The 27205-nt window shown below is 38.3% G+C and overlaps 1 protein-coding gene across 5 annotated transcripts in view; it reads left to right on the top strand.

Moving 5' to 3' along the window:
* The window catches only part of LEF1 (lymphoid enhancer binding factor 1), a 108544-nt gene that overhangs the window by 5121 nt on the left and 76218 nt on the right, over nucleotides 1–27205 (top strand). For all 5 annotated transcript variants that reach the window (XM_006184636.2, XM_006184637.2, XM_014559203.2 and 2 more), the window contains exon 3: nucleotides 377–510. In XM_006184636.2, coding sequence (XP_006184698.1) covers nucleotides 377–510 — 134 coding nt within the window. The remainder of the gene's footprint in view (nucleotides 1–376; nucleotides 511–27205) is intronic.

Below are 27205 nucleotides of genomic sequence, written 5' to 3'. Positions count from 1 at the left end.
GAATGGCCTAATGTATTTATATTACAGCTTTATGTTTGTGTGTCTTCTTTCATCTGTCTGTATTTCTTAGTCCAGTTTGTTAGTATTAGAACAAATTAAGTTAGATGGATAACACTTATTTTTGTAAAAACACCAGTCAGTAGTGGAAGTAAATTGAACCACATGTTTTTAAAACATCTGGTTCACTGCTAAGCCATTTAAGAGAATAAATACCGTCAATCTAAAATAGAGCATAATAATCCAGTTACAATATTTTGTAAACAAATCTTTTATGTAAGGTCTGATTTGTCGTAGAACCATTAACTTTTCAAATGAAAAATACAGTGATATAAAAAGGAAGTCAATGTGTCATTGATTGTTCTTTGCATTCTCTCAGGAAAGCATCCAGATGGAGGCCTCTACAACAAGGGACCCTCTTACTCGAGTTATTCAGGGTACATAATGATGCCAAATATGAATAATGACCCATACATGTCAAATGGATCTCTTTCTCCACCCATCCCGAGAACAGTGAGTAACATGCTGATGTTGCAAATTATTTTCAGAAGTGCAAATTAACTTATATTTTGGCAAAAATGTTTGTTTTTTTAAACACACTGGAAATGCTTTCATTATATATGTCCGGTCATTGCTACATAAGACCTGCTATGAGGAATGGTTGCCTTAAAATTATGCTACGTTTGATGTTTTGCACTTGGAATTTTAACTTTTGGCTTATTAGTTAAGATTAATAAAAAACAGATCATGAGCTATGATGAAATCAAATGAATTTAAATCAGCAAATTCATGATTTTATGAGTATTTGCTTTCTACTCTGTTGAAAGAGATTGATTTAGTCTTTCAATTAACTAAGTGCTGTATGGCTCTCACTGCCCATAAGCTGTCTAGAATCAGAACTCCTTTGGCTCGTTTGGAGCTGAATGTTCAGAATGTTACTTCAGCTTTCTAAAGTGTCTCATTTGATTGTATTAGCTAATGTTTCTTTAAAATCGGTTTGGCGTGGGGTAGGGGAATGAGCTGTTTTTACTTTATTGTGAATTGTTAAGAAAGTATCACCTGAAGATTACTCTAATGAAAACTGTTCTTTTTTTTAATCTCGGAGTTCAGTTAATTTTTAAGTTCTAAAAATGCAGTGGCATTGTAACTGCGTTCTGCATTATGCAAATGATAACACTATGAAGAATTTTAGATGTTATTTGATGATATTTTCTCTTTTGCTGAGAAGTGGAAACCTCACTTAGGCAGGAAGAAAACATGTAAAGGGTAACTTGTGTAGAACATGTGAAGTGTGCTGGTGGTGGAGTTCTCCCCGAGAATCAGCTCTTTGAAGGTGGTAATGGAGTTCTACTGATCCGTCAATATATTTACCTTTCTGGCCTCGGTCTCCCACCACCACGCAAACCCCAATGAAAAACTCATACGTTTGGGCCTTGGAGGTGAGGATTTCCGTCTAACTGGCCCTCCTGGGAGTTGAATCTAGGATTATAGGATGGAATTTGTAGTCCTTGCCATATTTGCCCAGAGCTTCTACCAAGTGATAAAAATCAGTCACAGATGTTTGGGCACGTACTGTTGTTAATACCTCAGTGAACAGAATGTGGGAGCAAGATGCTCCAAGTAGCAGAGAGGAGTAGCTCCCAGTCAGTCATCAGCAAACAGTATCTGTGGTTATCTTGATTATCTGTGGTTCTCAACTGTTGAAGTGATAGGTCTATGAAGTAAAACCACTTTAAGTGGGCACTCTGATTTAGAAGTTATCGTAATTTTTTCCCACAAATTTTGGAAAGATGTTTGACCTTTCAGGTAGGGGATAAGATTTTTCTAATTTTCACATAACAGCTAACGTGGAGATCTTGGAAGTCTTGTGATGGTTGTTATAGGAAGTAGCGATTTCACATTATATTTTAAAAGGCTTTTCAAATATTTAATGATAGAAATGTCTATGTGGTATGTATGAATCTCTTACCTAAAAAGTGGATGAACTAGTAAGAGCAAATATAGATTAATATTTAGAGACCACCCAAATAAATGCTTCTGAGTTTTCAAATGTGTAGGAGACTTTATATCTGTTTGAATTAAACATGCGTACATATCAGGTATTTCTTTTAAGTTGGGCTGTTTTTGTTTTGCTGGTATTTTGGAGTAGATACGTCTTAGACAAGGAATAATTGAAGATTTCTGCTGAAGGCCTTTTAGAATAACAAAGAATCTTTACAACAAATCAAATTATAATCTCTGACTTTGTAACAACAGAAAATACCGCTAAGATAATCTTACACTTTTTGGCAGTGTATACAGTTAATGCTTAGTAAGTAATTGTGGAATTTATTCTGTTGTTCAGCTGCTTCTCCTTTCAAAACAATTTTTAAAAAGTCAATATAATAAAAATCGATTGATATTTGTAAATTATCTCCAAGAATATTGAAAGTTAAGCTTCTCCCTCTTTAAACCAACATTTTCTGCCTTAGGTCTCTCTAGCCTTTTCTCCCACCACCCCCCCCCCATTTAAAATTACTAGAATGGAAAGTATTTATTGTTAGTGTACGTATTAAAATTTTGAGGTCAGTTAGTTGAACAGTCATTCATTGTTTAGGAAAGATCTGTGGCCAGAATAAATGTTGGTGGGTGCAGAGTGGAGGAAAGGGGTGTGGTGAGGAAACAGTTACCCTACCCTGTTATCTACTGCTTTGCTTTAGTCTGTTACATTTTAGGCACATTTTCTTGGCAATATTCTGCAGTTTGCACAGTTCCAAAAGCTTTTCAGTTTTAACCACAAGACTACCTTCAATTTTTTCTTCAAGGGTCCGACCGAAGTGAGTTGCAGTCTTTGGTTTTTAATACCTAACAGCTGTTTTTAATGTGTCTAAGACCCAAAACACTTTAACCGGAAGGCAGCCTCTCCTCTTCACCCTAACCACACTTCTGCCTCTTGCTCTAATTTAGCTCTGTCCTTAGCAGGACTGAGTGTTTGTGTAACTGACATCCACGGTGATAGGTTGCATCTAGGGTGTCAGGAGCAGGGTGACCATTTGTGTTTTGGCCTAGGGTGGGAGCAGGAGCAGTCCGCCGGCATCCCTGTTACTTGGATTTCCATTCCAAACAACTGCTTGTTTACTGCATCTGCTGCCCTCAGGTGTTAGAATTGAAAAAATATCTGAGGGTGGGGGAGGGCCCTGCCTGCCCCTTCCCCACACAAAATCTTCTGTTTAGATGCAAGTGCAGGTAATCCAGAGAATACCAGCTGTGGCCAGCTGGCACACACAGAAATGTTTCTGCTGGTAGCTCGTGGTAACAATTCTATATGCGTTTGCTCTTTTTTAGACGAACACTGACATACGTCTGCACGCACAGCTTTTACCTATGACCTGAATAGAGTATTGCCTACACAGGAGAACAGCTTTCGCCAATCAGGCTTTTTTTCTTTTGAAGGGAAATTTTAATTGGCCAATTACATACTTACAGAAATTCTTAGAGGTGTATCTATACCATAAATCTTATAAATGAATGTGTCAGAGAATTTAAAATAAGAATTCTTAGTTCAGATGAATTGGGCCTAAGGAGAAAGCACCTTTATATAATAATAGCACATTTGGTGTCTGTGAATTCTTAAAGTACAGTAAACTGTGGCTTGAATTCTTGTCTTCTTCTAGAGTGAGAAGATGCAGAAGCCTGTTAAATATTTCAGAGCAGGGGCCCTGGAGAGTTTATTAAAATCATACTCCCAAGACTTTCTTTCTCTGCGTCTTATTTATGAAAATTCTTGGTGGCCAATGGTTAAGTATTAAAAAAAAAAAAAAAGTAGTTTGTTGCGTCCTGCGCTGGGTGCTGGCACTTGTGTGCTGAATACCGTGTGACAGTGAGCTTGGCTGGCTTTACATAGTGAAAGTTCCTATTGGCCTCATGCACTGTGGTTATTCATCTTAGGTGTCAAACTTCCATTTGTCCCTCACACAACCCAAATGTTTAACACCTCCAAAGTGAAAGATCTCATTTCTCTTCGGCTGCTCGGGGAGGGAGAAGCAGCAGACTTAGCGCAGGAAGCGACTGCAGACATTGCAGCTCGGGTCCCCCCAACCACAGTAACACCTGGTCAGAATAGTGCTGCTGCTGACTGTGTTGTTTGTTTCTGTCATCCTTCTGAGGATGGATTTTTAGGTGGGAAAGGACAGTTGTTTGTGTTCACATTTCATCTTCCTTTCTTATTTTTAGTAGACTTTGCTATTAAATTGTTTCAAGGGTATTTTTCTTCATTATTTTGAGCAACTCAAAAAAATATGGTTTTTACCTTAAGGGAATCAACATTTGGATTTCTGAGGAACGGAATTATGCCTAGTGTAACTTTATCTTAACCTCCCCCCACCCCACCCATGTTTGTATTTGCTGACAAACAGATAAAATTTGATTTTTGTCACTGCTCACATCTGGAATTAAGAAACGAGTTGGACATGTCTAATCAGTAAGCTTACCCTTATCCAGCTGTCCATCACACTGCTGCATAGCTTTGAAAATAATCACAGGAACAATAATTAATCCAAAGATAGAAGGAGACTATGCTTATTAATTCATTCAAGGGTACAGGGAGACTATGGCTTATATTTTAAGTAAAATTTTTAAGGTGGAGTGTCTTTTCACTTTACTGCAAGGAGCTACTTCTTTTGACTTACTGATAAATTATTTTAAATTTTCTAATCTAAGTTGTATACTTTTTGAAGCTAAGTATATTAAATTTTCCTCTTTGCCTCAAGTGCAGGAGAAGTTAAGTTTTAGAAGCGTATTCTATCTCAGATTGAATGTGGATGTCAGGAGAATGTGTGGGAAAATTCCTCAGAGCCCCAGACTCTTCTGTTTGATTCATCTTATTTAGTACTGCTACAAAGTTGGGAAAGGACCACAGTAAGAATAACTGGGACCAATGACATCCCCTCTTCAGATACCTTAGATATCTTATGACCAAACAGCATCCTAATTCAAGTGTCCCAAGTGTCCCAAGTGTCATGCTACACGTGACCCTTTAGGAGCTAACATTGCACTTGCATGACTTGTACGGCAGAATTGTGATCTTTATTCAGATAGGTTTTTTTCGAAATGACCCTAGACATTTCTTGTTCATTCATAAAGACAGAACAACCCAGTTTCACAAAAACAAAGGCAGTTGAGCCAACCTGCAGAAAATCTTGCTCTTTGAAGTCCCCCTCCCCCTCCCCCCATATAGGTCCTGAATTTGCTCTCATCAACCCCATTATTTTGACCCATTTTGGTCTTGCAAAGACTTGTGTAATTTTAACAGGACAGAGTAAGGGCCTCACAATTGGATCTGTCTGGACTTGAATTTATCTCACAACCATTCTTCAATAGTATCAACTGAGAAAATTTTGCAACTTATGAGTCTTGTTTTAAATAATCCTGTTAGTTCCTTGGACGGAAATGTTTTTGGTTTATGTGACTGACATGTTTTTAAGCAATCGGCTTGTTCCATTCCTCTCTGACTCCTTTACTTACTCATTTGTGTATCATAGACGTGATTGGAATTTTATCAACCTGGTTTTTCTTTGGTTTCGAGATAGACTTCAAATTTAAAGAGAAAATATACTAGCACCATCCATGGGCCAGCAGAAAAGCACATATATTTTATTCCCAGGCAAAAGTAGAGCTTGGCATTCTATAGGTGCTGCTATCATGGGACTGAAGGTTTTTTCAAAAGAAGGTATTCATTTAGAACTTGTATCTTTAAAGTCATTATTTAAGTGATTATGCCAAACTGAGCCAGTCTGTTGAAAGCTAATACTGTAATAGTCAAGAGACTTAGTACTGCTTTATACTGTCCCAGCAGGTCCTCGTACATTTGGAAAAGGCAGCCATTGGACTGTATTTAAATATTTTTTAAAACATATTTTAGATTGATGATCACTTTTTAAATATTAATTATAACCTTACGAAGTCATAGTATAGGAACTGTAGACTCCATTATCAGCTTTTAAGTCATTTTAGGTGTATAAATTAATCCAGTCTCTAAGATTTGGAGGTGCAAAGCCAGAAAATGATCTAGAGACCAACAACAAAAATGGGGAAGGGGACGGATCGAATTCATCAAAAAGGAGAGTCAGAAGTTGAATGGAGAATGGACAGGGAACAGGGATTGGTAACTCCCAGATTCTGATAATCTAGCCAATCTAGCTGGGACTGTTTGCAGACTATTATCAGGCTATTCAGAGGACTGTAAAGTCTCTATAAAACAGTACATTTATGCACAAAACCCACTCTAGCTAAACCTCTAAACCTGCTGAAATTATCCACTTGCTGTTACTCAGCTGCCTTCAATTTGCATGGAGAAAATTGCAAGGGCTTTACAGAGCAAACAAGAGTTTAGGTTACCTGTCCCCTTTCCCCCATCTGTAGGAGAAATATGACTGACAGAGATGTTACTTCACACAGGGTCTAGAAATGTGTTTTTGTAGCTAACCTGGAGCAAGTATACTCTAAAAAAACTTTTTTTTTACTATTGACCATTGTTTCTAGCTATGCCCACAAATAATACTATGTGGAACTTGATGACAGTTTTGCAGAATCAAGTTTTGATCTTCATCATAGTAATTTATTGTTGATGTTACGTTCACTTTTAAAAAGAGGTCTTTTTTTTTTTTTTTTTTTTTTACTGCTTTACTCAACATGGAGAAAGGTTGAATGAGGGGTAGGTGGCAGGAAGGCTCTAATATAAAAAGCAAAGTGGCTCTAGTGTAGCTTTAATTTTCTTTTCTTATTGTCAGCTTCTGAATGAAATAGTTACCAAAACTGTTAAAAGCTGACAAAGATATTTTTATAAGTCCTTTTATTTTTTTGAATCCTGAAAATTTTTGCAATAAAGCCTATCAACTGTGGATGATAGTTGATCCTCTGGTCAGTTGATCAGGGACTACTGATGAATTATGAGATAGTTACATATTATGAGTCAGCCTAGCACAGAATAGACGCTTCAGTAGATCTCCTGAATAAATAATGTGCTAGAAAATTTTCATATTTGTTTTCTGGATATTTCCAAATGATCTGTGTTTATTAAACCAAATGCGGTGTGAAAATCAAGATCTGAAAGTGTCTGCTAAATAATCCTTAGTATTTTATTATTTCACTTTTTCTCAGATTTGTTGATCAATGAGCATTAGACCATTGTGTTTAATGAGGACATCAGTCAGTCCTTACAGAATGTTGTTTCCAAGTAACACCTGAAAATAGTCAACTGGAGAGCTTGCTGCTAGAGTGAAAAGGAATGGGATTGGGTCCTCATATGAGGACTGGTCATAAAAAGCACTTACCTCTTACTTAGGTCCTAGAAACCTAATTGAAGAAAAGGAGATGATAGAAATGACTTTTTCAGAAGGGTGCTTGAGATGGAAATATAATAGTAATAAAAAGAAAACCGTCTTCAATTATGTTTCAGGATCATATGGTTAATGCTTTTTAATTCATTTTTATTCTTTCCCAGATAGAAAGGATATTTCTTTTTTCAGTTTAACAGTTGAGGTATTTTAAGATATTAAACAATTCTGCATATTCTTTCCAAGTACATGTGGTAGCATCCGTGCTGACTTTTCTAGGCCAGTGTGTATTGTAAATTGATTACACCCTTCTGCAGTGTGGAGAGCACAATTTTTGAGTTTTTATTAGGTGGAGGTAGGCACCTGTGAGCCCTGTGAAGGCTGAGCCTGTGGGGGAGGAAAGTCCTGGGGAAGATGTCCAAAGATCTGGAATCTAGTCCCACGTCCATGACTCGCCTCCAAAGCCTTGGGAAGGCATTAAACCTCTATCAGCCTTTGTTTTCTCATTTACTATGAGGCATGTTAATATCTGGCTTACCTACCTAATATGATTGATGTGAAATTCAGATGGCACAAAGCCTGTGAAAGCACTAAGTTTTCTAGATTAAAGGAGCAGAGCAGGAGTCTCAGATGTTGCAAGCCAGTGTCCTGGTCCCCACCTGGTTGGAATTCTGTCACAGGAGGGGCTTGGCTGTACCCTGGAAGCTCCTGAGAAAGGGAGGAGTTTTGGGGTCTTACCGTGCCACCATGCTAACCTGGAATTTGGACCCTGTGTGAAGGCCTTACATTAACCTTCAGAAAATATTTGCATCAGTAAAAGTTTTGGGAATTGTCACTATGTCCTTTATAGAGATAGCTTTCTTCTCTTGGGCTCTTTTTTCTCTCCCAGTTGTTAGGAGACCACCTGGTTTCCTCTTTAGCTCTCTTGTCCTCTACTAAAAGAATGATGTGTGTGAGGGAACAGATTTCTAAATTTCAGATTTGTTAAAAATCTCATATCCTTCTAATATTTGATATGAAATTGCCAGGTAACTCTTAACTCCTTGGATGGGGGTAAGAATCAGTTTTTATTTAGGAGACTCTTTTTTCCTTCATTCTTTAGGAGCTGGGTTTCTTCTCACTGCAAACATTATACCGAGAGGAGATTTAAGAGCCCTGTGGGTGTAGAGGACAACAGGCGAGTTATTTTTCCCCCATCGAATTTTCTTCTGACTCAAATCTTTCCAGCTTTCCTGGCACCTAAAAAAATCAGGTCCAAGGGGATATTTTGTCCAGGCAGCAAGGAGAAATCAGTGTTTTTCTAGTCTCATTGGAAAATTCCAGCTTTCATCCTTTGAAGACCTTTTTCTCTCAAAAAAACTCAGTGAATCTTAAGTATATTTCAGTGTGGAGTTAGCTTTCTTGGAACAGAATTCTTCAATTTTAAATATCATATACTAACCCTTGTAATAATTATGAACACATATCATCTTGGCACATTAGTTCATATGACTTGGATCAAGGAGGAAAGGTACTGTGATCTTAACTGTGTTAACCTTTGTCTTAGACTTCAGCAGTTAGATTTTTTAACGTCTGAAACAAAAACAAAACTACCAAAGTAAAAAATGTTTATTGTTTACTATGCCTAGGCTAACCGGTTAAATCGCCAGCAGGAAAAGAATCAAGTCTCCCAGACATTGCTTGAATTGCTTTTTGCTTTTTTTTTTTTTTTTCTTTTTGATATATGTTAAAAGTTTAAAATGAAAATTCAAGAAAAATTTTTGAAAGGGAAAACAATTAACTTTCTTTTTCTAATTACTATCATGTGCCAGATACTGTGTTAGTCATTTTACATGAGTGCAAACTGTGAATAGGTGTTGTAATCTCCTGTGTGGAAGACAAGGGGCCCGTCCTCGGGGACAGCAGTAACCTGATTCAGTTTAGTAAGTGGTAGAGTTACTGCCCTTCCTAAGGTCTAAAAAGTTGTTTATTTTCATTTAAAATAACCATATTTGCCTTTCAGAACATAAAATACTTATTAAATTAATCATAATGTTGATTAAAATGTAAAGCACAAAAGTAATTTTTATTTTGAAGAGTTTTTTTGGCAGTTTCTTTTCAATAATGCCTAACTATTTTTATGAAAATAAAAAGAACTAATACTTTCATTTAAAAAGCAATACATGTTCACCAGAAAACTCAGATGAGCAAAAAGAATAATATTCAGTTCCCAGGAGCCTGCTGTCAGAGATGACCACTCTTAAAATTTGCCATGCAGCCTTTTAGACTTCTTCCTGTGCACATTTAGAAATACACACACACAGATGGAGGTTACAGCTCAATGGTAGAGTGCCTGCTCAGCATGCACAAGGTCCCTGGGTTCATCCCCAGTCCCTCCACTAAAAAGTAAATAAATAATAAATAAACCTAATTACCTCCACCCCAAAAAGAAAAAAATTGAAAACAAAACAAAATAACCAGAAATACACACATGCATTCATAAATAAATGTCATACATTCTTGGCAATGGGAACATAATATACCATTTTGTACTTCTTTTTCCCAGCATATGCAGTAGATAATCTTTTTTACTCTTCTGTAACATCATTCTTATTGATGGCCTAATTTATTTAATCAGTCTTTTCTTGGTGAGACATTTAGATGGTGTCACCTTTTTTCTCTATCTTAAGCAATATTGTGATAGAATGCATATTTTCTAAGTCTGTACAAATTCTATTTCTTTGGAGTACATTGCTAGAAGTGGAATTGTAGAGTCAAAGGCAGTTCACCTTTTTAAGGTGGGATTAATCCAACATTGCAATTTAACCTTAAAAAATTTTATTTAAGGTCAGTGTTTAAAGATATTACTTGTTTACTTTCACATTTGCTTATGGTTGGTGTTTTGAGGCTGATCATTTTGATGCCTTCCTCCAGTAAAGAAATTAGTCCAGGATGGATAAGAAGTCAGACACATGGGGAGCAGAATATCAGCTTAATTTTTTTTAATCGTAGCAGCTTAATTATTATTAAGGCTGGATTGGAGAATGTGACTTGAACCATGACACAAATTTGGACTTCTTTAGACTTCCCCAAATGGAACACACCATTAAGTCACCCAATAAGGGCAAGGAACTTCACCTCCTGTAGAACTGGAGATGAGAACAAACCCATGTTCAGGCAAGCTGGCCCCAAGAGAGAACAAAGGGTCAGTCTGCCCTTGCTCAATTCCTTCTCCAAATCTCCAGAGATGAGCTGCTCTTCCTTGTGGAATGTGAAGAAAGGGGTGGGAGAGACAAAGACTGTAGCCACTGCCAAGAGAGCAGCTCCTACTTTATTGGCCAAGCCAAGGAGGAGGGGAGAAGGAGAGCATGGTTACCTCCTTAGTCATTATCCTTGCTCAGAGTGATCAGACCGTGGGCCAAGGACAGTAATAGTACAATACGTGCCTGATTATGATGGAAGTTGCAGCAGAGCCCTGCTGTTGGGGCCAGAAGATCTAGATCTCAGTGTCTGCTGCTGACCAGCTACAGCCAGTTACCTACTCTCTGAACCCTGGTTTCTTCACCTGTAGCATAGACTGCCATCTCTTCTGCTTACAAATACACGGTACTCTGCATTAGTAGTGGTGTTTCTGGAAGGGGGACCAACTGCATCTGAACTTACTGGTGTTCTTGTTAAAAATCGCCCTTAAAGATCCAGACTAAACTGTACTTCCTCCATGAAGCTCCTCCTGATTCCACCACCAGCTAAGACTAAGTGCTCTTGCCTGTGGGTTCCCTCAGGACCTTTTTCATAACTGTTTCTACATCTTATAATAGCTGGTTCTCCGTGTCTGTTTGTCTCACTAGCTGTTAGTTCCTTTAGGATAGGAAGCTTGTCTTACTCATCTCTATTGCCCAGAACCTGTTATACTGCCTGGCATAGAGCAAGTTATTCCACATGTATTTGTGGGATAAATAGAGCAGAAGTTTTAAAACTTCACTAATGTAGGGCAGTAACACCACATATCAATCTATATTTAAATAGAGACTCTAAAAAAAATATATACTAATGCAGAATCACAAACCTGAAACTGAGCTTAGAAATTGTCTAAGCATTAAGTATAGTACATGGACTAAATATTAGCTATTATTTTGAGTACTTAGTACATGCCAGGACTTATTCTAAGCACTTTATATGCATTAATGCATGTAATCCTCACAATAACCCAGTGATATCCCCAATATCCCTGTTTTACAGATGAGGAGACTGAGGTATAAAGAGGGTTGAGAAACTGAGACATAGGGAGTGTAGAAATGGTTAAGGACCACTGTAAAACCAGACCAAGAAGTGCTCGGTCAGATACTGTAGGTAATTTGCTTGGATCACACACTGGTAAGTAGTGGTGCCATGCTTGGACCAGGCCTTGATACCCACTGCAGGGTGCTTTCTGCAGCTTGTTTTCACTGCCATCACTGGCACACAGAAGATGCTCAATGATTGTTGAATCAGTGAATTTTTCATCAGGAAGATATGAATGATTCTTAACTATAGGGCTTTTGTGAGTATAAAATAAGATAGTATATGATTTTATAAATGTCTTTAACATTATTTTAGTAGCAATAGGTATGGTGTTAGCAGAGAACATGGGATTCAAAGGCAACAAGTTAGATACAGTTGGGGGGGTTAGAAGAGGGGGGAACATGTGGAAAAGATGGTGAAAGCTCTAGCCTGATGATGAGGGGAAAGTATTGGTAGAAATAATGAATTTAGAAAGAGGAGCAAGTTTTAGGACAGACATTTATGAGTTTGGCTTAAGGACCAGCCTATGTTTTCTCTTTTATCTTAAGAAAACAAAAAAATTAACCAAAATTAACTAATATCTGAAATGAGATATTTTACATTATGGACATCGTTTCAGTCCATAATTTATTTAAGTCAGCCATGCCTCACAAAATCACTTCACTTATCTCTGAAAGCTGCCTGGACCTTGATTAGAAGCTTCTGTGTGATTATGAAAAATAGAACTGCATATTACCATCGCTGAGGAGAGGAATAGTATTAATACACTAGCATGTAATATTTAATATTTAATGAATGCACTTTACATGCATTTTTCTTATTAGAGACTCACTGTACCACTATGAAGTGAATACTACTAGTCTTCCCATCCTTCCATTCAAGGAATTGAGGCACAGAGAGGTTATATGATTACTCTAGTCCCAAAGTTTAGTAAGTGGTAGAACTTGGATTCAAAGCCAGATAGCCCTGATTTAGGAGCTGGGACTCATTTCATAAAGTAGTTCCTTCTTCTAAAGGATGATGAGAATAATCTTTAGTCAATGTCAATAAATTACTTTGAGGATTAAAAGTGTCTGTTATGCTTATGTTTTATTAAAGAATGTAAACCGTTCAGCTTAAATAACATGTTCTAAGAATACTTCAGAATTGTCTTCTGGTTCACTCAGCACATAACCATGTAATTGCTCAATATATTCTTGAAAATCCCCAGGAAATATTTGTTTCTTGGGTATATCAGCCATATTTTGATAATGTCTAATTTTTATGGGAATTCATGTTGCTCACTTCTGGGGTCCCAGTGTCCTTAAGTCTTGAGGAGTAAATAGATTAATCAAATAGCCATGTGGCCAAAGGTTTTGGGAGTCTTGGAATCTCTGGTGAATGAAGGTGGCCCTTATTCCGTAAGAGCTGAGCATCTAGAGGCAAAAATCTGCTGCCACAGGATGTTCTTTGCACAATACGCAATTAAAATGTGCTTTGTTTTTAGGAGCTGTTTGTGGTGATTTTTGTGGTATCATGATGTCAGGTTAAGTAAGAGAAATTAGTTTAGGATTAACTGGAATTGTGATCATTCCTGAGAAGTTGCAACAGTGGGTTTCCTTAAAAAAATAAGGAAACTTTTTTTGTTAGGATAATTATTAGGAACAGTCTTCTCTTCTTTCTCTCAAAAGGGAGTGTCTTTTTGTTGCTGGTTTTAATACAAGTATTTTTTATAAGTGGGCTCATAAGGTTATATTTTATTATAATTTTTTAAATTAAAAGTATGTTGTTGCTCATCTTTCCATGTGATTAAGTAAAGGTCTGTATCATCAGTTGTGGCTGAATACCATCCTATTATAAGAATATTTCAGTTTATTGATTTTATACTCAATTATAGATTTTTTGTTGTTACTTGTTTTAAACAATGCCAAAATTAAACCCTGTTACAAACACATATTAATAATTATTTTTATAGGTTATATAGATTTAAATAGATTATAGACCTAGATTCCTATTGAAGTAGATTATAGGTAAATATATATGTATATATATTTATGTTTGACATGTTTATGTGAATTGCTTGATCGTATCTTTCTTGATTTATGAGAGCTTTTTGTATATAATTCATATTAACCATTTTGATAACAAGAAAATGCTCTCCAGCATTATCTTGGCTTATTCTTACATTTTATTTCAGGAGAGATGTTAATCAAGCTCTTCTGACTCATGTAGGATGATAATGTAACTGGAAAAGCATTTCATTTCATTTCACTATCAGAAGAAGACACCTGTTGTTACAGCAGTCTCTGAATTAAACCTTAAGTTTAGGATTAAACAAATTTTTGATAGAACAAACAACGAAGAATGTTTGTTTCAGGGATGATTTGCCGTTCATCCCATAAATATTCATGGAAGGTACTTATTTTGAAAGTCATTGTGCTGAGCCCCATAGTTGATGAATGACAGTGAAGACAGGGTCACCACCCTCAAGGAGCTTACAGTTTAGTAAGGGAGAGAGGATTGTGCAAACACCTACAGCTGAATGCAGAGTGAGCAGGAGCTACATCAGTTAGCACAGGACAGGAGTGGGCAGGTCTTCCTGTAGCCATGCAGTTCCTGAGTGCTGCAGTTTGTATAAGTGCTTTTATATGTTTTTCTTTATTTGCTTTTAGTTCAGTGTGGAGCATTTGGAGTATTTGGTTTACTTGTTTCAAAATGTTTGTGTAGATAATTCTATTTGGGTAGGGCCAGGAAAGTTGCTTCAATAAAGATTTTTTTAATTAAAACATTATGCATAGTAAGTAACCTAAGACTATGTAAGAAAAGAACGTAGAACAATTTATAGAGCATTTTATTTTATTTATTTTAAAAGTGAAGTTAATACATCCATCATAAAGCATTTTAAATGAGCAAGTTTATAAACATCACTGCCAAGTTAACAATGGTTGGTAAGCATGAAGGCTAGAAGTTAGAGCCTCTGTTTAGTTGTTGATACTATGTCACTGTTTCATTGTACACCACCAGAAACTTTAACTTGTGTAAGAAGTTTATTCTGTGTATGCTAACCACATTTTAAAGAGTCATTGTCAGGCTTGACCACAATTAGAATTAGGCAAATGGAAGGAATCTCAGGAAGGTAGACAAGTTTCCATTCATATATAAGAACACATGCCCTGGATCTTGAATGCCTGAGCCCAAATCCAGGATCAGCCCCTGGCTAGCTATCCAATGGCAAAATTACTCTTACCTCTGTTTCTGTTCCTTACTCACAGTTTGAAAATTTTCCCAATAGTTGGAAACACAGCAGGAGATGGCTTCTTTGAAAATGATGTTACTTAATTACCACATATAGGAAATATTTGGTCAAAATCCATGGCAGGGAATCACTACCTGCTAGGCATAGGTGTCAAGATACATCTGTGAATTGCAAGCCTGAGGATGTTTGCTTTCGTGTCTTCTATACCATTTATTGAATAGTTCTAAGCTAAGACCAAATTTAAATGATGTAAAATCGTATTAACTAGATTTCATGAGGGGTTTTCACATATCTATTTGGGGAAATTAGTCAAAGATTAAATTTTTCAAAAAGAAATGTTTCCTCCCAAGATAGAAGGAACAGACATCTCCTTGTAGTGGCAAGAGAAATGTGACGTTTAGCCCACGGCTGAGAAAACACAAACCCACTTCATAATTCAGGGACATCTGAGGTTTTATGTTATGTTTATTTGTTTTTTGAGTAGTTTTTGAGTGAATTCAATAACGTGTGTGCATTGTGAAGTTTGAAAAGTAGGCTACCTAAGGGAAAACAAATTTTAAAAGGCTTTTTTTTTTTAAAGTTCTGTTGTTGCTAATTTCATGGTGGGGGTAAAAATACTGACGTGAAGTTAGGCAGTTTGTTCACTAGCTGTGTGTCTTTGAACGAGTTCCCAACTTCTTCGAGCCTCGGTTTCCTTGTCTAGAAGTGGTAACAGGTGGTGGTTGTGTGGACTGTGGGAGGCATAGTCATGGTGGTGTGCCTGCCTTATTTAAAAGCCCCTGGGCTTCTTGGTGCCAGACCTCTGAGCCGCATCAGAGAAGGAAGCACATTTGCATTTCTCTCGAGTTGTTTTATCGGTACTGAGAGTGTCAAAATTGACCTCAGTGCTTTGGTAAAGGAGTTTTTCTGCTCTAGGGGCAAAGCAAGGTCTGATGGTATGAGGAAGGAAGAAAACTGACCCCGTGCTACTTTTGCCCGGCTCTGGAAGGGCATCTCATTGTGCTTTAGTAACTTCTGGGAGCACAAAGGTTAGACTAACCATACAGGTGAGACCTGGACATCTAATTTGAATGGTTCTGTGCAATTGACCTGCTGACCATTAAAGGTCTGCCTTCAGAAAACCAAGCTATGCCTATTTCTGCTTTTCCTCCTCTCCTCACACCCCAATGTATTCCTGGAATTTGTCACCCACAGTTGCCATCCAGATGCTGTATTTTTACAAGCAAACATTTTGCTGTTTTAAAGTCACAGGGTAGCCCTGTAGGCAAAGACTAAGTCACACAGTAGTTTTACTCAGAGAGATTACATCCAGGAAGGTTTTCTCTTCTGGCTTTTTTTTTTTTATTTGAGGGAGAGGAATTTACCCACTTGTTCAGCAAATATTTATTCAATGATTACTAATTTTTACATAGCTTTATCTGGATATAATTCATGTGCCATACAGTTCACCCATTTAAAGGGTATGGTTGAATGGCTTTTACTGTATTCACAGATTTGTGATTATCGTGACGGTCGGTTTTAGAACATTCTCATCACCTAAGAAAGTAAGCCTATATCTAGTAGCTGTCACCCCCACCCCATCTCCCCGACTCCCTCACCCCCAACCCTAGGTCTGAGTAACCACTAATCTATTTTTTGTCTCAATGATTTCCCTGTTTGGGACACTTAATAAGAATGGAATCATGACAGGTAGTCCTTCATGAATTGCGTCTTTGAGCGTAGTATTTCCGAGGTTCATCCATGTTGTAGCATGTATCACAACTTCATTCCTTTTTTCCTCTGGCTCTTCATGGCTGAATCGCACCTTCCAGAGGTTAGGTACTTTCCCTGGTGCAGGTATGAACATCTGTACAGTGAGAAAAGAAGTTGATTCAGTCTATTTTGGGAGGAGGGAAAGTTAAAGTCAATTGATATTTCAGATATACAAGTCAGTAGTGAGAATATTTTTGACCACAGAATGCTGCCAGTTAAAAAAATTGACCATTCTGTAATTACTTATGAACTATATACTTGAATTACTTATTTATCTAATAACTCAAGAGTATACCCTTAGGGCACTGTTCATGGGCATTCATGGAAGCTGCAAACTCTTACTTAAAATGAATACTTGAATACTTTGTTTAGCTTCATGTCACATCTCATAGATTTTAGCTCTAACGCAGACTCTCACAGAGTTATTAGAAATAAGGTCATTGTCAGCTTTGCCGTTTTCTTGAGTTTACCTGTACTTACATTATTAGCACTAACTTTAATTCACTCAGCACTCTTGCCCATCCGATATGCAGAGCAAAAGGGGGCATTTGCCCAATGACAATGTGCATATTAAAATACTTCGTTAAGCTTAAAGTTTTAAATGTAAAAATAAATGTTGACATTATAATGTTTTCTTCCTGCACCCCTGGGGGGTTATGCTATGTACTCTTTGTGTACTACGTTGTAACCCACTGCTCTGGGTTGATAGGGAAAGTAAAGAGAAGCTGAATCCCTGTTTGTTCCAATAAGGTACTTCTGGCAGTCTGGCTGCTGTGTGTTTCCCGTGAAGGTTTTTTTTTTTTTTTTTTTTTTTTATGAGACCAGCTGATTCTGCAGCACAGAAATACTCCTTTTTGGCCAGTTAGGGAAGTTCTTTGCTGTGTAAGTTGTGGCCCAGCACCGCCTGGCTTTGCTGCCCGCTGGGCTGTGGGCCGAGGCTGTGTGTGACCCAGGTGTGGCCCAGCTCAGTTCCAGCATTTGAGGTTGTGCTTCACACCGCCCTTGTGGCAGCTCCTGTTGGCCCTTCTTGTGGCCCTGCCCTCCAGCAGCTGTGTGGGAATTCCGCTGCCTTCCTTCCCCTAGATTAGATGTCTGCACTGGGGTGTTGGCTATTTTAAACCAAAAATGTACAGTGTGTGCAAGTGATGAAACGGCTTGAAAAGAAAGCCCTCCGCTATCTGAAACGGTTCTCGGTCTTTCCTGAGCACATTGGAAATTGGGCACCGTCCAAATCTTGACGTGCTCTCATGGCTCTCAAAGGCACAGCTAGTCCCCAGAAGGACCCGCCCGATCAGGAGCTGGCCATTTGACTTGGAGAAGGCAGGAGGGCAGTTTAAAATCCTAAGAACAAGACTGTTTCTTCAAAACGAGCTTGTGACCAGCTTTGTTCTTCACTGAAGGAATATGCCAAGGAAATGGGCTTAAATTGTTGAAAGAATTTAGGTGGGAAGAATTACTTCAGAGGGAGGGATTAATAAACATGGGGATGGTTTATCAAGGAAGAGCATGGACTCTGACTATTTGAAGGTCTGGAGAATAAATGTTTGTTTGTGTGAAGCGATTGCAGTGCCTGCCCTGGAGGGATCTGGACGGTGGGCTGTGCCCGTCCCTCACCCACCTCGCCTCCCCAACTTGCCACCTCTGAGGTGCTTATGTGTTCTGTTCTTTCAGTCAGCAGCGTGCAAACCCTCCAGGTCCTCCGAGAGATTATAGTCTTTCCTGAAGGGTAAAGTAAACAGGCCAGCATGTAGATTCTGCTGTATAATGAGTCCCCCGTGTATTATCACAGCATTGTCACTTCAGTTCGCAATGATGGCCATTTTTGCTGAGGGCAGTCTCAGGGGTGTGTGAGCCCACGGCTCCTGAGGGTCCGTGTGCTTTCAGTGTGTCCCTGCTTAGCTGCCTGGTGTCACACTCAAGGTGGGTGGCTGAGCAAAGGGCTCGTATCACCTCACGTCGTGTTCAGGTGACTAAAATTCTAAATTCAGATTTCTTGGAAGAGAGCCTTGAAGAATACTGGACTGGCTGGAAGGAGTCTAGGAAAAGTGGGCCGCTTGGTGGTGAGTGGGGCCTGGGTCCAGTCAGCTGGTCCTGACTGCTCTCAGGTGCGAGTGGGAGGCCACGGATGCTTCCGGTGGCTATTTTGCTGGCTTTCCTGGAGAAGGCTAATGATAGAATCATGAAAGAAATGGTTTTTGCCTGATAATCTGAAATTAGATTGGGGCCTTGGGGTACGGAAAATATGATAAGCTTATTAGAAATGCAACACAGAAAAAATAACTGGAACTTATTTCTGGCAATTTCTGAAAATGGTAAAATTAAGGAAAGACAGCACTTTTCCAAGAGAAAAATATCTAGCCTTTGAAATGCTATTACTTAGATATTCTTGCTGAATTTTGCTGTTGCATTGCACAGACTGAAATTCACGGAGTGCATTTGCACCCCTTTTCCCCAAACAAAACAGACAAAAAATGAACTCCAAATAAAACAAGCATCAAAACTGTAACCCAGTAAACTGAGGTAGAGTTGTCCAGTTCAGCACAGTTTCAGACAGATTTTTCAGAGAAAATTTACAGTCGGGGAACCTACAACCAGGCCTGTTGATTCAAAATCCTATCAAACAGACAAAGGCAGCTTTTGTTCACCAATTACTTGGTGTTTCAGAGCTAAGAGATTCTGTATAGGATGAAAGGAGGCAGTTACTTCATAGTCAATTCTTCGATGTCAGTAAGTTTTAGAGCTTCTTAGACTTGGAAGAGTAAAAAACTCATGGTTCATTGACTAATATCTAAATACACAATATTAAATCTTTTTGAAAGGGGGCTTTAATAAATGAGATGCATTATTCACTTTTGTAAATTTTTAAAAAGTTCTACTTTCCCACTCTCTCCATCCTAAAGTCTTGTCTGTTTTCACATTTGGAGTTTCTCTACAGAGCTACAAATATAAGTTGGGACAGATATTTTCAAAAACAGAAACTGAAATATTGGAATCGGAATGTGAGAGGGTTTTCTGATAGCTAGGGAGTGGTAGTTACAGGACCCGCACAGCACTGCGTAACCCTGGAGACAGAGTATAGTGATTTATGGTTGACCTGCTTGTTTTTTGTGTTGATTTTAAATGTAGTAGTGGATTATTTACACAGTGACTTATTTATAGTGACCAAAATGCCTTAATTTAAAAAATGAGGAATTCTTCACTCTTATTTGTCATTTTAAGAAAGAGTAGAATACTGGTGTTAATATACTTTGGTTATTGTATCCTTAAGAGTTTTTCTGCTATTTGGTTCCTTGAGGTTTTGATTCAAACGTCAAGGTATAATCATGGCAGACTGATGTGTGTCTGTGTATCTGGAGCCAGAATTGTAAACGTCCCCTGACTTTCCTGGTTTTTTTTTTTTTTCTTCTCTCTTGTTAATAAGGAATTAAGTACAGTTTCCCAAATGAGCTGTGATTTACTGCAGATGCAAATTTCAGCTCTCCTTAATAGAAAGGGGAGTGGGGAGGGGGCAGTTCTTGAGCTGCTGCACAGGTTCACCTTGCATCAGGTGTCTGCAAAGTCTTCAGACCCAGTGCATGTTAGAGTCCCTCTCCCAATTGGAATCACTTGCCCTATCATTTCATTTTACCCTTTAGGCTTGAAAAAGCATGTATTTAGCCATCAGTTCATTTTGTGTGGTCTGAGTTATAAAAATGCCCCTGCTGGTTTTTCCATATGAAAAACATGTTTTTCATTTGTGGAAACTTATATAATTTTTTCTTCTTGGCTGGGCTTTCTTTTGTGCTGCTTTAAATTAAAAGCAAATGTACTTCCCTCCCCTTCATTCTTGATTCCCCACCCCCATCTTTGCATGTTCCAATTACAGAGTTGTGAAAATAAGTCATCTTTCGGCTTTTGTTACTTTAAAACAGCTATCGGTGATGTCAGAGTCAATACTAAAAGCATTAAGAATGCTGGCAGAATGTAATGCAGCTGCAATCCAACATGATGCTGGAAATGGGGTTGAGAGCATAAAGGCTTTCCATATTCCCAGGGCGCACAACTGCTTGCGGCCTTGGCTTTGATCTCTTCAAAGGCTGCTGCCTCCTCCTAGTAGAGAGACTTGGCTGCCACTCGCTTGCATTGAAAAAAGGCAGAGGTCTCTATTCAGGCAGAAATCAATCACTGTGCAGAAACAATTATGTGTAATTCAACCATCATGAAAACAGGACGAGATTACGGGTTTGTTACCTGAGTGACTGTGTGGAGACAGGGAGCAGAGAACACTGGAGTCCTGCTGACATGCCACATCTCGATGACAATTATAGACATATGAATGATGCGGCGGGCGGGGGCGGCACGGTGACAAATGCTGGTCACGCTGTCCAGCAGAGCAGAAAATGAGGTTACAATTGGGAGATAATGTTTGCATATGTAACCGTATTTCAGCAAGCCGAACAACTTCGGGGAACAGACCCTCAAAAACTCTTGTGGGTATTTGTATGTATATATACCAGCATGTGAATGTGATACTAGCTGAATTAAGGCAAAAATCATCCTAGTGATTTGAGAATTAGACTAGAAGAGCAAAAGAAAGTGAACCTGGGGTTATTACATTTGCTGACACTCTGAAAACAACTAAGTTTCTAACCTCATATATGTGAGTCTGTCTTTAAACATTTGCTCATTCAAGAGTAACATTTTTATTTTAAATTTGTTAATCTACCTCAAAAAAGCATTATGTTTTCTCATCTTAATTTAAGCACTTTGGGAAAATGATTTTGTCTGTTGTTCTATCTTCCCTTGTTTTCAAATGTTATTTTTCTAAAGCAACCTTCTGAAATGCGTTGAAGTTTCCTTTCACTGTGAATAAAAGCCTTTTTTCTAGGTAGGAAATAACTTTTTGCTGTAAGTAGAAGTATATTTCATCTCAGAGACCTGGCACGCAAAGCTGTCGAGGCATTTATTTTTATTTTAACTTGCTCTTGTCACCTAACAAAGGCGTAGGAGTAACCTCACACTTTGCCAGCTAGCCCAGCTAAAGGGGGGAAAAGGCAAAATAAGATGAAAACCTAGATGGCTGATTATAAAATGGTATTGCTGCTGTTCAGCTTGCTACCCAGGCCCGGGTTTACCTTTTATGCCGCTCCAGCTTAGACATCAGAGGCGTGAGAGCTGCTTTGAGTTACAGATCTTCAAACAATAAGTCAAAACAAAAAATCAATCCCCTCCGGTCCCTGGGTGCAGTTATCGAAAGATAAAAGAGAAAAATAAAGTTATGCTAAAGCAGATAGAGGAAAGGAGCAGATACGCCAAGGAAACTCAGAGGACAAGTGCAGAGTTGAAGTGGGCCTCGTGTGAGCCAACATCAATGAATTTTTATCTTATCAAAAAGTTTTAGGGTTGCCAGTTCTTTTCAAACTGGATCCAGTCTGCTCCAGGGCTGCCTGGAGCATTGGCTTTAATAAAGTTGCTTTCCCACCCGCTCCTCCCTTTTAAATATAACCACATAGGAATTAGAGTGCATTTCACTCAAGGTACAAAACTTGCCACAGACTTCAACAGCAAATTAGGGGTTTCAATAATCCCTTGATATTTTGAATATAAATTGAGAGGTTTTTTTTTAATGTTTATTGAAAGCTGTAGATTTACATGAAAAGTAAGGGGCAAATCTCTATAATGTGTGTTCTTTTTTCAGGCCAAATTACTAAGGAGAACTGGAAAGCCCCCATGAATTCTTTTTGAGGTTAAAAAAAAATCTGTGTTTTTCCTGTTTCTTGTGGGTAATGTCAGATATTTTTGGAGATTAACTTTAACAATCTATCTGAAGCATTTTGGCCGGCATTTAGATATATGAGCCAGTATGTATAATTATGAATTCAAATGAGAGTTTAAAAAGGCTTATATTTTTAGATATTCTCATAGAATAGTGACCTATTTGCTCACTAATTTTATAGCTGTAAACATTTCTGAAATTATCCAAGATACAGTTCCTTCATTAGCTTCCCTGAAGGTATTACATACAATGGCAGCACAGATCTCATTCTTACCCTTCCCTTGGCTTCCCTGTTTTCCTCACTGATAGGGTGGTGTCCCTGAGCTTCTGTCTGAGGAGCCAGGCCCACATGCATCTCCTTAACCACGGTGGAGCCTGGGCTGCCCCTTGCCGGGTAATCAGTCTTCAGATTTTAAGGAAGAAAAAGATAGTCGGTGTTATAGAACTGGATGCCCTGCTATGTAAAGAAACGTGTTCTATATATAAACTGTAGTTTATCATTTGAGTAAAATCATCATAGCTTTCATTTGCATAGTTCAGATGACTCACTGTTTTGAAAATTAAATAAACTCAAATGGAAAACAACCACACACTGCGGGTTGCAACTTTTATTTCTTAGTATAGAGTTAATGAGCAGAAAATGGCAGAGCCGTTTGCACACATCTGAGGGTTACATTTTTTAAGTATTAATAAATGCACTTTATTATAAACACTGAAGCTTACAAGAATGTGCTGTCGGCCCTGAGAGAAGAAGAGGGGTGAAGATTCTGTCTAGTCTCTTGTAATTAAGCTGTGGCCGAGAACTGCAGGCTGTGTTTAGGCCTTTGTCCTCTGACTCTCCTTCAGGCAGGGTTCAGCTTGCATTTCTACTCCAGTTCTCCCTTCCATTTCCTATCCTTAATCCCATCTTGTCATCCTTCCAGGCTACTTAGCGGATGTTATTATAAGTGCCTTCATGTTCACATGCAAGGAAGGAAAGAAGGCAGGAGGAAAACGGGGCAAGGTATATATGCAGCAGAGTTACCACACCCTAGCTAGCTCTGTCCTGGCCCAGGAGGAAGAACCTTTGAATTCCTGACATCCCAGCACGGAAGTCTGAGCTCAGATCTTTTACTCCCACACAGGCAGTAGCAGCTCCAAGGGGTTGGGGGACAGGGGGATGAGGGCGGGCTGGCCTCCGTAATCTCCAGCATTATCCTTAACCACCCCAAATAAACACCTGTGCTAAGTAAAAACATTCTTCAAGACAGAACCTCTAATCCCTTCTTCCAACTAGATTACTGTCCCTAAGACCCTTTTCTGCAGAAATGTATATGCCAGATAAATTTTGGGGTGTATTCACCTGTGAGTGTGTATATACATATATACATGTACATATAATGCAGTGTTTAAAGCTGATGAATCAGATTGTCTATACTTGAATCAGCTCCACCACTTAATGGCTATGGGACCTTAAGCAAATTACTTAAGTATTTTAATCCTTCATTTCCTTATCTGTATAATGGGAGTAATAGCAGTAACAATGTGGGAGCTCTATGTAAAGGTAATGCAAATGCAAAGCATAGGTGACATTTAGGTGTTAATGTTAGCTGTTCTTGTTAGAAAAGAACACATCTGTTCTGCCCTCAATTGAAATGATATTTGCATTCTGTTACTAATTTATAAGATGTATTTATGTGTCTTTGATACTTGAGTTTCTTCATGACCCATTCCCAGAGTAGAGCCCAGACTGTGGAGGGAGATGTTAGGTCCAGCATGTCTCATCTAAGCCTGAATTTCTATTAAAGATGCAATAATAGAGGCATTTATTGCAGTGATCCTAATGGCTGCATCATCATGGGAGAAAATATATGGTTAATGATTTGTTTAACTCTTAGATTTTCTAATTTGGAATTGAGGGAAACAAAACCATAATTCATGTTCTTTGTACCCTTTTTAATATGCTAAAGGAAACAGCTTATCTCTCTCAAAGGAAAAAGAATTTTAATTACATACATGTTATATTTTAGCATATTTTATTTGTTAGTTGGATATATTCCACAGGACAATATTAAGTCTTTATTATAGTCTGTGCACATGTAATTCACTAGCACATGGGATGGTAAGAAGGAGAGCGACAGTCAAATATTTTGAGTTACAAATAAAAAATGGGCTAAGGACCTAGAATTTATGATATTCAGGATATGGTGGATGAGACAAACAAGATTCAGATTACTGGATTATTATAAATCCTCTGGAATAAAAGCAGACTCTGGGCAACACGGTAACTCACATCTGTCCTTCCTACACTCACATGCTCCTCCTGCCCACCAGCACGCACAGCCTCTTAACCATCACACCACAAGTCATCAGTGCTGCTTTACCTTTCTCTGCTCAGAAGTTGAAAATCTAAATCACAGTGTGAAGATAACTTTATGATATTTAAAATATTACTTGGACCTTATGTTTTAATAGGACATCTCCAACTTTGGTGATATGTTTTGTTTTTGTAAACAAATGTTGAAGATAACTTATTTAACAGTTTTGTTCCTTTTAACTTCAAAATTTTGTACAGTTTGAAGAGTAATTATTTAGGAGGAGGCACCAAAGTATATCTTAATTAAAGTTAATTAAAGTCAATTTAAAAATATTTAAAATAAAACCTCTGAATTTTTGACAAGCCAAAAGAATCTTAGTCTGAGTAAATAGCTTTATCCTGAGCAGAAAGGCCCAGACAGCCTCTCAGATTTTTTTCAAACTTATTTGAGGTATAATTGATAAATAAAAATTGTAAATATTAAAGGTGTACAAAATGATGTTTTGATCAACTTCTCAGAATTTTAAAGAAATACTCAGAGCTCTTAATTGTAGCTCTTTAATTTTCAGTGACTACATACCTATTTAGTAACTTCATAAAAATTATTGGCAGGTGTCTCCCATTTTGTACTCTTGGCTATTTGGAGTTAGAACATTCTTTTAGAATCTTACAAGCATAGCAGGGTAAACAATCACAAACATTTATGCTTTTGAAAGAAAAGTACAAGTCTTGTTGGAGGGCACATGAGCCTAAAGGATTTAATTGGACTCTTCAGGCACACTAAGAATCAAATACCATGTTTTATAATACATGTAAATCTTGCCTCTAGCTCTGCAGTTACAAAACTCCTAAAAGGCAAACTTCTGGGATTTGATCCTATGTATTGCTGAGCTTTTGAGATTTGAATGCGTTTTCCAAACCCAGAATGTTATTATGCAGCATAAGCATCTAAAGTTTTTTTTTTTTTAAAAAAGGAAATTAAGGAGATGTATATTATTTCATTAGAAGTATTTGAACTGGCAATTTAGCACACACACATATTGCTATAAAGATTAATGCTTCGATTTTAGAATGCTTGGTCATTGAATAGTCAGGCAACTCAAGTATTGAAGGTTTGGGGGGAATATGTATCGTAGAAGGACAAAGCAGAAATGATAGAAAGATAAAAATTTTATAAAATGCTAAACCAACATGGAAATTTTAAAGGTAAGAGTTCTTCATAGAACTCACATAGTGTTTGCTTGTGCACCTTAGAAAAGATGAACTATGCTTTATAATTTTAAAGGTTTTAGTATCTTCTGGAAATTATTTTGCATTTAAGTTCAGAATTTTTTTTTCTCTTGCCCACCATGTTTTGTTTTGTTTTTCTACCTGAATTTTAGCCTTTGAAGGACTTAAGTCTTTTCACCCCATGTCATCAGCTTCCTATGAGTGGTTGCCCTGCTTCCAAGTAAAATGAGACCAGGTTTTGTTCTATTGGCCTGTTTGATAATTTTGTGATTTACTTTCTGTATGAACGGGTAAGGAAGAAGTCAACCTAAGGAATTTTAAAAGGATGTACTTAATCCCATACTGTTTTGATGTATCTTTGGGTGGGGGTGGAGGGGAGTGATGAAGCCAAAAAGAAGAGATTCCTGGGAGCCAGCCCATGGGGTGAGTGGGAGGAGGGTAGAAGGAATTCCAGGCTTCGAGTGGGGTTAGCCCCTGAAGGATGTGGAGTGGATAATTACCTGCACTGTAGGGCTTGGGGAGGCCTACAAGTCTCTGCTTGCCTAAAAATCTCTCCGCTGCTGGCAGTCCATTGAAGTGTCACTCAGCCGGCCTACTGGCTCCCAATTCCCACTGTTACAGGTTCTCTACAGACAAAGCCGGGGCGTTGCTGCCTAAGGCCCCTGCTTAATGCCTGTAACACAGACACTGCGGATGGGGAGGGCCTTAGGGGTGGGCTGACCTAACATTCTGGCTGGTAGACACAGCATTGTGCCTCTCCCAGGTGAGCCCAGCCCTCTGCAAGAGTCCCCCCTTCCCCTCTCATTCTCCCACCATCTTCCACCCCTGCTGGGAGAGGCACCTGCGTTTTAGGACCATCACTGAGAGTAAATGGAATCACTCCTTCACATGGTGTTGAGACTACTGTCATTTGCCTTCCTCTCACTCTTTTTCCAGACTAAACATCCTTAGTTCTTCCAAGTCTGTACTCTCAGAACTTTTGCTGTTCTGGTTCCCCTCCTCGTTTCATGCTTTGTTTTGGTTCAATAAAGGCTTGAGGTTTGAACTCCTCAGTGCTTCAGATTGAGTCTAACCACTGCAGCACTGGGCTGGTCTGTGGTGTCCCTCATTCTAGTTCTGTTAATGTAACCACAGGTTTTAGAGTCTTAATCACTTCTTGACACCTAGGCTTAAAGTTAATTTGGGGCAATTAAAACTCCTGTCTTCCTCCAACATGTTGGTGTACGGACATATCAACTTGTAGTTTTGTATTAATCCGTATTAAATCCCCCTTCTCAATGTCACTTAGTCATTTTTAGCCACTTTTGGTCATTTTGGATCCAATAATAGTGTTTTTTATTCTTCCCATTTTCTTGTCCTTTTGGAAT

This window comes from Camelus ferus, chromosome 2 (assembly GCF_009834535.1).
Source record: "Camelus ferus isolate YT-003-E chromosome 2, BCGSAC_Cfer_1.0, whole genome shotgun sequence".
NCBI lineage: Eukaryota > Metazoa > Chordata > Mammalia > Artiodactyla > Camelidae > Camelus > Camelus ferus.
Note: the sequence above shows the minus strand (reverse complement) of the source record. Positions and strands in the feature narration are given on the sequence as shown.